This window comes from Achroia grisella, unplaced genomic scaffold (genome assembly GCF_030625045.1).
Source record: "Achroia grisella isolate CSIRO2021 unplaced genomic scaffold, CSIRO_AGI_Agris_v1 utg149, whole genome shotgun sequence".
NCBI lineage: Eukaryota > Metazoa > Arthropoda > Insecta > Lepidoptera > Pyralidae > Achroia > Achroia grisella.
Window position 1 is genome coordinate 3131344 of NW_026712644.1, and position 10744 is coordinate 3142087.

Below are 10744 nucleotides of genomic sequence, written 5' to 3' on the forward strand. Positions count from 1 at the left end.
ACAAAGAAAATATTTTATGTACATTGCTAGTACCATGTTAGGTAATGGTGTTATTAGTCTACATTACTAACAAACTAGCTAAACCTCGCAACTTCGTCTGCTTTTCATTTCCCCACCATATACAATATTTTTCATTGCAGCTCCGCTCCTATTGGTCGTAGCGTAATGTTATATAGCTTAAAGCCTTCCTCGACGAATGGACTATCCAACACAAAAATAATTTTTCAATTCGAACCAGTACTTCCTGAGATTAGCGTGTTCAGACAAACAAACTCTTCAGCTTTATAATATTAGTATAGATATATAAGTTACTAGCTGTACACGCTGGACTTCGTCCGCGTTGAATTTAAAGTTTTTTTTCTTAAATAAAAGTAGCCTAGGTTATTTCTTATTACATCAGCTACCTGTCAAAAAAAGTCAAAATCGGACCAGCCATTTCAGAGATTAGCCGGAACAAACAGACAGACAGACGGACAAAAATTGTAAAAAATGTTATTTTGCTGTATTTACCATATTTATATTCATATGCATGTAGTAAAAACGGTTATTTCAATATTACAAACAGACACTCCAATTTTATTTATATGTATAGACAACTTAGAATGTGTAATAACATGTTTTTAAAAACTTAGAACTTAGGATGTAGACCGCTAACAACATGTTATGTACAGAACACCGTTATCAGGCGGGATATGGCTTATCAGGCAGCGGCAAACAAGTATTACTTACAATAACATCAACTTATATTAAAATACCTATTAAACGATCTATAAATAGGTACTTAATATATGTATTGAAATAGTCTGTTTATAAACACATTTATATATAGCTGCGCACGTGACTTTGTAGACGTATTATTCAGAAATATATAACTACATCTTCTTTCTAATCTTATTATTATTATGACAAACTCGAAAGTTTGTATGTTTATTACTCTGTCGCGTATGTTAGCTTCCATGTATAGAGAACGTAATTTATTACTTATCTATATTTTAAATTTAAAACCATAGAGTAACGTGTGTATGTAAAACCATAGAGTAACGTAAGTATTATTGTGATGTTGGTCGCGTCACTATAAGGCACCACCAACATGCAGAAAAAGGAAGGAACGGAATTCTTGTTTGAAGACACCGAATTAATGATAATAATAATAATATCTCAGGACAATTCACACAGCGCCATCTAGTCCCAAGCTAAATAGAGCTTGTGTTATGGGTACTAGACAACATGCATAAATACATGGATTTTTTTTTGTAAATAAATACATATTATACATAGAAAACACCCAGACCGATACAAACAATTATACTCATGACACACAATGATAACAGATATATTCTATTCTCGGTATAAACAATTGGTATACGTGAGTTGTGCAATACCTGGAATTGGAGAACTAAATAAAACACATCTGCATCGAGCTATTATTTCAAATCTTCCCAATACGTAAAACCGAACCGATTATCATGAAATTTTGCACACATATTCTTGGAGGTATTAAACAGAAAAACGAAAAATATTTGTATCAGTTGTCTAGTACTCATAACACAAGCTTTAGCTAGCTTAACTTGGGTCTAGATGGCGCTGTGTGAATTGTCCTGAGATTATTATTATTATTGTACTGTATTTTAATATTAATTTAACATATTTGTATCAGTTATCTAGTACACATAACACAAGCTTTAGCTAGCTTAACTTGGGTCTAGATGGCGCTGTGTGAATTGTCCTAAGATTATTATTACAACACTTCTATTAAATGCTTTAGATTTCATATTTATTTATTTGCCATGTAAAACAGGTTACATTTAGCCCGTTAGTTACAAAATTATAATTATATATTATTTTTTGCACTTATATATAGTAAGAAACAATATATTTGTAAATAAAAATGTGAGCAAGGGTGGGTTATCTCTGAAAGAGATCTCTTCCAGCCAACCCAACGCTGTGACAATGGACATATATCGCGGATACTGATAGTGCAAGAGTTCTAAATACACAAATAGAATATTACTATGTATGTACTATGTACAGTTAATAAATCTACATATTATAATACATATATAAAACGATACTATACTAAATATATTAAAGCAAATATATATGACTATATAAATACATAACATAAGTCAATATTAAACTTTAACATTGAGATTAGGGTTCATGACTTCTCCAGCTTTTCAATTTCTCGGGTCTCGAGAATTCTCGAGATTAATTCTTGGGTTGTCGAGAAATTTACATTTACGTACGTTTTCTTATATTATTTGCTTCCAATAACGTAAACAAACTCAGTGGTTTCATTTGAGAGGAAAACCACTGCATTTTTTGTTAAATACTAAATATAAAATTTAACTATGAAATTAATTATGAAACTTTTATTGATTAAATTAAATTGTTATATTTTGAAAAAAAAAATACTTCAGGTTACTTACTCCCTTACAAAACACCACTTTCATATGTTAGGATCTAATATTATTCAGACTTATATTTATAATGACAGCACCATTTTTGGCTGGTTATTTATTAGAAAAAATTACCTTAAACTTGTAAATAAAAATAGTTTCTGTAAAATAAAAAAAAAATACATTAAAGAAAACCTTAATCTTGAATTATTGCGCCGCCACACAACAAAACAAACGGCAATTTAATTTCTATATAGGTACTTGATTTCTCGAGTTCTCGACTTTTCTCGAGTTCTCGACTTTTCCCGAACTTGACTTCCCGGGAACAAAACCCAACGATTTAAAACCCCGGGAATTCTCGACTCGAGAATTCCCGGGAATGAACCCTAATTGAGATATATTTAAATTTGATTTTTATATGTATTCATTAATAACATATTACGCCGACCAAAAATAAACGGGATAAGGAACAAGCAGATGATGATGTATCATTTACGTGATATAATTTATTATTAAAAAAAAAATACTTTAAAATTCTTCTAAATTTTAATATTGGTAAATCTGCTATATTTTTGGCAATCAATTTCTCGCACGGGTGTACATGTATTACACATATAAACCTTCCTCTTGAATCACTCTATCTATTAAAAAAACCGCTTCAAAATCCGTTGCGTAGTTCTAAAGATTTAAGCATACATAGGGACGGACAGATAGCGACAGCGACTTCGTTTTACACTATGTAATGATTATCATTAAAAAAAATAACAGATAACTTTGTATAAAGTGTATTTATAGTTGTTTGTAACAATGGTGACTCATAATATGACCCACCTATTCTATTCTATTATAACACATTCAAGGTGAAAGGGTTTAAATTGCGAGTGATAACGTTCGATTATGCAATAGTAGGTACACTGATAAGTTGCAAAATATGTTTGTTTACAAACAATATCTACTACTCATATACATATAATAGTCATCTATACATCTATACATATAAATAAAATTGGAGTGTCCGTTTGTAATATTGAAATAACCGTTTTTTACTACATGCATAGGAATATATACGGTACATACACCAAAATAACATTTTTGTCCGGGCTAATGGGGCTCTGAAATGACTGGACCGATTTTGACGGGACTTTTTTTGGCAGGCAGCTGGTGTTATAAGGAGTAACTTAGGCTACTATTATTTTAGAAAAATTCTCTAATTAACTTTTTTGTTAAATTCCACGCGGAGGAAGTCGTGATTACAGCTCATTCATTCATAATTTAAGAGCTACGCTCTTGTCGGTGGAGCTCTTGCCACTTTCCGCTATCTTCCATCATGCTCTTTAATTCTTGATACGACACGACTCCCATTTTGTCCTCAATTTGTTTGATGTAGCTATTCCTTGGTCTTCCCCTCCCCCTCTTTCCTTCTATTTTCCCCTCAATAATAATTTTCATGAAATCATCGTGCCGTATCAAGTGCCCTAACATTTTTCCTCGTCTCTTTTCTATGGTGTTCAATATTTGTCTTTTTTCTTTTACCCTGTGTAGTACTTCTTCGTTTCTTACTTTATCCTTCCAGCTAATTCTTTCCATCCTCCTCCAACACCACATTTCAAAAGCCTCCAGTTTGTCTCTTTCCTTTTGATTTAATGTCCACGTCTCACACGCATACAAGGCTATACTCCAGATATAGGTTTTAATAAATCGTTTCCGTGAGGTCTTTGATATTTTAGCGCGTAAAAGGTATTTTTTGTTGTTAAATGCTTTTTTTGCCATGGCTATTCTTGTTATAATATCTGTGGTACATCTGGAGTCGCTGGTGATTAAACTGCCTAGATATTTGAATGTGTCTACCTGCTCGAACTGTGTTTTGTTATTTCTTGGATTATTTTTATTACGGGTCTTGACTTTTGTTATTCTCATTGATTTAGTTTTCTTTATATTTATTTTGAGCCCATATGATTTAAAAATGGTATTCATAGTTTCTAAAAGTGTTTGTAGTTGTGTGTAGTCTTCTGCTAATGCAGCTATATCATCAGCAAACCTAATAAAATGTAGCTTTTGACCATTTATTTTAATCCCCCCTTTGTTTAATTCGACTATTTCTTTTATTGCAGCTTCTATAAAAATATTGAATATTAGTGGTGAGAGTGGACAACCCTGTCGTACCCCTTGCTTAATTTTTGCATTTTCCTTTTCCTCGCCTATCTCTATTATTGTTTCTTGATTTTTATAAAGTTGATAAATTATTCTTCTATCTTTGTAATCTATACCGGCTTCTTTCAAAATTTGCATCATTTTTTTCCAGTTTACATTATCGAAGGCCTTCTCCAAATCTATAAATGCAACACTCGTTCCAATACCAAGTTCTAATCTTCTATCTATTATCAACCGAAATGCCAAAATTGCTTCACGTGTTCCTTTATTTTATCTAAAACCATATTGATCAGGACCTAGAAAACTCTCTGTATGTGGTCTGATTCTATTTTGAATAATTTTTAAAAGTATTTTTGAAATATGTGACAATAAACTGAGGGTTCTATGTTCTTCGCATTTTAATGTATTTACCTTTTTTGGGAGTGTTATTGTCTTACTTACTGAAAAATCTTTTGGAATATTACCCGTTTCATACATTTCATAAATTAATTCATATATTTTATCTACTATTAGGTTATTGGTTATGTACTTAATCATTTCAATAGAAATACCATCATTACCAACTGCTTTACCATTTTGAATACAATTTAAAGCCTGGTCGAATTCTTCTCTTAATATAGGTGGTCCAAGTTTATCTTTATCTATTGTATCTTTATTTTCTATATCCTCTGTAGATAAACCTTGACCATGGTAAAGATTTTCTATATAGTTTTTCCATCTATTTACTATGTCTACACTGTTAAATAATATTCTACCTTTTTCATCTAAGATTGTTGTACTTTTTGGTTTAGGTGTCCTGTCTAATTCCCTAATTATACTATAAGCCACTCCCATTTTTCCCTTCTTCATATGCTCATCTATTTTATCACAAGTCTGTTCTATGTATTTTTCTTTTATTTCTCTACATTTTAGAGTAATTTTGTTAGTAATTCTTTTATATTGTTTTATACTATTCTCATCATTTTTGTTTCTGACTTTTCTTCTATCCAACATAAGGTTAATAATTTCAGTAGTAAGCCACTTCTTCCTAGGTCTAATTTTTTTACATTGAATACTTTCCTCTGCCGTTGTTTTAATAATATTTTTAATAGTATTCCACCTATCATCAATATTTATATCTTTTCTATTTAATATATCCTTATGTATTTCTATTTTATCTAATAACTTATTACTATATTGCACTTTACTATTGCTTTCTACCTTAAGTTTAGTGAGATCAATTTGCTTAGGTCTATTTTTTCTTCTACTTTTCTTGACTAGAAAATTGTGAGTACTCGTTAAAAGGTTATGATCAGTATTAACATCAGCTCCTGGGGGTGTTTTGCATGAGATTATTTGGTTACGTTTAGAATTTTTAACTATTATGAAATCTATTTGGTATCTTCCAATATCTCCCGGCATCTTCCATGTGTATAATCTTCTTTTAGGCTGTTTAAAAAAGGTGTTTCCAATAAACATATCATTTTCCTTACAAAATTGTATTAACCTTTCCCCTCTGTAGTTTTTGACGCCATGACCAAATTTACCTACTATATTTCCAACAGCTTCTTTCCCGACAACTGCGTTGAAATCACCCATTACTATTAAATTGTCATTTTTATTAACTGTATCTATTATTTCATCAATGCGGTTATACATATCTTCGATTTCTTCATCCGGATAGCTACTAGTGGGCATATAAACTTGTATAATTATTAAATTAGTCGAATCTGCCTTTATTTTAACTGCTGTTATTCTGTCGCTATAATGTATAGTATTTTCCACCAATTTGCCCCATTTTTTATTTAAGATTATGGCCGTCCCATTTGTACCTTGTTTTTCTCCTCCCGTATATATTATTCTATTATTCTCCTTCCAGTAATCTCCACTACCTTCCCATCTAACCTCACATAGTCCCAGTATGTCTATCTCTATTCTATTCATTTCCTCTATTACTTCTTCCAGTTTTCCTGGACTCAATAACGTCCTTACATTCCAAGTACTTATTTGACAAGGATTTCGCATGATGACGACCGGTTCAGCCTTGCTTCTGCCCCTGCCGGACTCGGACCGCCACGGCATATTACATCGTGGAAGCCCGTTGTCAAGAACGTTACTATATTCTTTTTCCATTTCATTCGTGCTCCATTTATTAGGGAAATTTGTGTGGTGGTTTCCCCATTTGCCTTCCACACCGTGGTTCACCGGCCGAAGGAGTTCGCCCGTTGATATCTGGTCAAAAGCCCTTCCTGAAATTATTTCTTCGGCCCTTTGCCCGTCGCCACTTCCAACGCTAGGGGAAGACCTATTTAATGGCGGTCTTTAATCGCCATGTCACAACGCCGTCTTTAGACCTTTGTGGTATTTTATAGAAAGATTCACCCCGCGAACCTCCCACCACGTCCTGGTAACGCTGCCGCTGTTTGGTCGGGGACTGCTTATTCCACATATTCGCAGCTAACCACCATATCTGATGGCCATTCACTATCCGCCACCTGTGACCCCGTTGGTAGCCTACAGCTCAGCCGCAACTGGTAGCCTACAGCTCAGCCGCAACTGGTAGCCTACAGCTCAGCCGCAACTGGTAGCCTACAGCTCAGCCGCAACTGGTAGCCTACAGCTCAGCCGCAACTGGTAGCCTACAGCTCAGCCGCAACTGGTAGCCTACAGCTCAGCCGCAACTGGTAGCCTACAGCTCAGCCGCAACTGGTAGCCTACAGCTCAGCCGCAACCTTAAGATTACAGCTAGTTAACAATAATAAAAAATGACGGTTTTTTATTTTGTTATTTCTCACATAGAGTCTTCAATGTGTGTTTTTCTTTCTTTTAAAATTGACACAACTCTAATTTTGACAATATACGCATACACATTACATAAATAACATTACACAGGACATTGCCGACTATATCCGGACCAAAAGTAATCTAAGAGTCGAGTCACAATATTTGTGGCCCGGGTCCCACCAACATGCTGCCCATCTTCATGAAGGACTTCTGGCAGCAGGGCAGATTATCCTCGTCAGTACCGTGACCAAAGAGACGATTTGTATTTCTATCTTTTTTTTATTGTATTTTAGTCTCTAAGGTATTTATAATATGATTCATATAGTCTGATTTAAATAAATATATGACCTGAAGGAATGTCAATTTTGTTGAATATTAAGCAAATATGCTGTATTTAAATGTTTATTTTGATTCTAACCCCTTGGTGGTAAACTCATAGATTACCTACATTAGATAACACGAGATTCAGAAGGCACTATCTATTAAGTACTGATAACACCTTTATCATATACCTCAAGTTAAAATATCAATGTACAGTTAGTTATGTATATATAAATAGTTACACATATCTACGTATCTATTGGAGAAAAATATTATTAAAGAAAACAGCACATATTGGTAGACATTAGTAAAATTGTAATGGTGGGGCACCAGTAGAGGATAATAACATCAGATCATGTAGCTTATCATGGTAAATCTACTGGAAATATATAACAATGATTTCCAGAGGGAACTGCATGAAGATCAAACTGACTCTATATTTCTAGCAATGGGATCCTTAGTATGATAAGCATAAAGCCAGGTCAGTTAATACATCATGGCAAATTCACCATGATTTTATGTTTCCGGGGGGACAGAATGGAGGTCACCCTGACATGGTATATTGCTAGCAATGGGATCATCAATCCACATTACCAACTTATATGAACAATCTTAATAATATTAGAAAATGTGAAAGTTTGTGAGTATAGATGTTTGTTACTCTTTCATGCAGAAATTACTGAATGGATTTTCATGAAACTTTACAGTAATATAGCTTATACATCAGAATAACATATAGGCTATAAATTTCACAGGGATGAAATATTTAAAATGTAATTTTAAAGTACTGTACTATGTTTTTTGTTATTTATTAAAGATATTTAAATCTTATTAGGGTTTGCCTTTCTCACCATGGAATTTTTTTGCCATGTCAGGATACAATATTGACACCATCTAAATATATATAACTCAAGTGACTGACATAGTGATCTATCAACACACAGCCCAAACCACTGGATGGATCGGGCTGAGAAAGGATTTTGATAAATTCCACCCCTAAGGGGATAAGTTAGCGAGGCCGCGGGCAAAAGCTAGTTGATAATATAAAAATATATTTAAGAAACAGAAATAATGTCTATTAAAATAAACTCCATATAAGCATTTTTGAATACTCGTATTCTTTTATTCTATCACTCATTGTGAAAACAACCTCATCACAAGAAGATTTATAATGCATTATAAAATTATGCAAATTATAAAGCATTAAGAAATAGAAATAATCTTTATTCATATAAGTATTTTTGAATAGTAATATTTTTTTATTCTACCACTCATTAGGAACACTGACTCATCCCAAGAAAAATGAAACCATAAAACTTGTGTTACTCTTTTAAATAAATATACATTAACAAGGATTAAAATACGATAATCAACATATAAACGCTACCCAACTCAATATTTAGTTAAAACAATTCAAATAGAACATATTTAATCATTCCTACACATTCACATTCAATATTTATTTCCAGAGTCAAATATTTGTTTTCTATTACATAATTTGAATGCTCTATACGTACAATAACAAACATGACCTTGACCTGCCAAAATGGCGGAAAGCAACAGAAGCATAATATGTATAAGCCCGCGCAAATTGACTAAAACATAATTAACATTTATTACCAAAATTAACATTCTAAATATCGCGAATATAATGCATGTGAAAATACATGCTATGAATAATGTATTTTAAGTGGGAAATTGAATTATTTATTCCACAGATTAGGTAGGTATAGATTTTTCTAGGTCAAGGAAATCTGTAGGTCTGCAGGTATTACATAAAGCTTCTATCTATACCATACAATACGAGATTCATATTGTATTTTTTTTTCTAAGTAGTCAGTCGAAATTCTAATAAGTATACGGCCGAACCCAGTTTCGTAACATGTAGGTCATATCAGTCTATTATTTACATTATAACTGTTTACAAACATTTCATTAGACAAGCTTGCGACCAAAATAGCCTTGGATAGATGTCGAAAGTTGTTATTACGTAACTTATGTCATTCAACTAGAAAATGTTGACCTGTATTAAGAGAATACAACAGCAAGCTCTAAATATAAACCCATATCCGAAAACTATAGATCCCAAGTAGGCATTTTTTTACTGCGCATGTCGATGTGACCTTGAAGTGAGGTAATCGAAAACATACCATAACAATATGTAGGTAACATTAATACGACGCCCGGTGCGTAGTAAACAAAAGTTACGTAAATTAAACACACGTCCGTTGCTGTATTCATTCTGTATGGCTTCTAGAATCCTCTGTAAGAAGATTAGAAAGCAAGCCAGAACTAAAATAGACATGTATTGAAAGAACCAACCTTTTTTCGGTAGCCCCCTTCCATGGCCATTGCGTGGTCTCCGGCTATTTTTCCAACTCCGATATTTTGGTAGAGGCGTCACCGCACTAACGCCAGCTGCCTCCTTACTGTTGGTACGCGTATATTTCTTGTTTTTACGGCGTAAACGTTCATTATGAGATGTCGCTGCATCCCCGGCACCTACGTTACCTGCCGGCTTCGCGACCTCGTCCACCGCCACGTTTTCTGAGTCGACACGTTCGACTTCCATAGCGGCGAATGAGGGCCCGGCTCGGTTACAACAATGTAAACAAGACTCTAATCACTTAAAAACAGCAATAGACGCTCAAATGAGAATCTATTTAGATTCTCACAAGATATATGTCAATAATATCAATCAAAATGTGGTTGATAAACAATGGACCGCACGACGCACGTATTTGTTTTGAGAGCGCACCGACACGAAGTTAGCAAAATAACATGGCGGATGAAGAAACAAGTTAAACACGTACCAACTACTATACAATCGGTTTTCAGTGGTGCCAACAGTTAGATGATAAAGTTACTATGAAAACTCGATTATATTAAAGAAAAGTTTCACTATGAGTAACATACTAATCGAAGTAATTTTATAACTAAACATTCTAATTTAATTGATTAATTTTATTACAAGAACACCGACGTTTTTTTTTACATTACTAGCGAAATAGAATGGGTTTCCGTTTCACTAAAAACAATTTATAAATTTCTTACTGTCAAAGTCATTACCATAAATGTCTTAGTTGACTTTTGAGTTCTTTTGATTTGAC

The 10744-nt window shown here is 33.3% G+C and overlaps 1 protein-coding gene across 1 annotated transcript in view; it reads right to left on the reverse strand.

Annotated features, from left to right (window-relative positions):
• The window catches only part of LOC131840655 (programmed cell death protein 4), a 30157-nt gene extending 19774 nt beyond the window's left edge, over nt 1–10383 (reverse strand). Inside the window, exon 1 of the mRNA XM_059188830.1 lies at nt 9957–10383. Coding sequence (XP_059044813.1) covers nt 9957–10206 — 250 coding nt within the window. The 5' untranslated portion in view covers nt 10207–10383. The remainder of the gene's footprint in view (nt 1–9956) is intronic.
• Nucleotides 10384–10744: the final 361 nt, after the last annotated feature.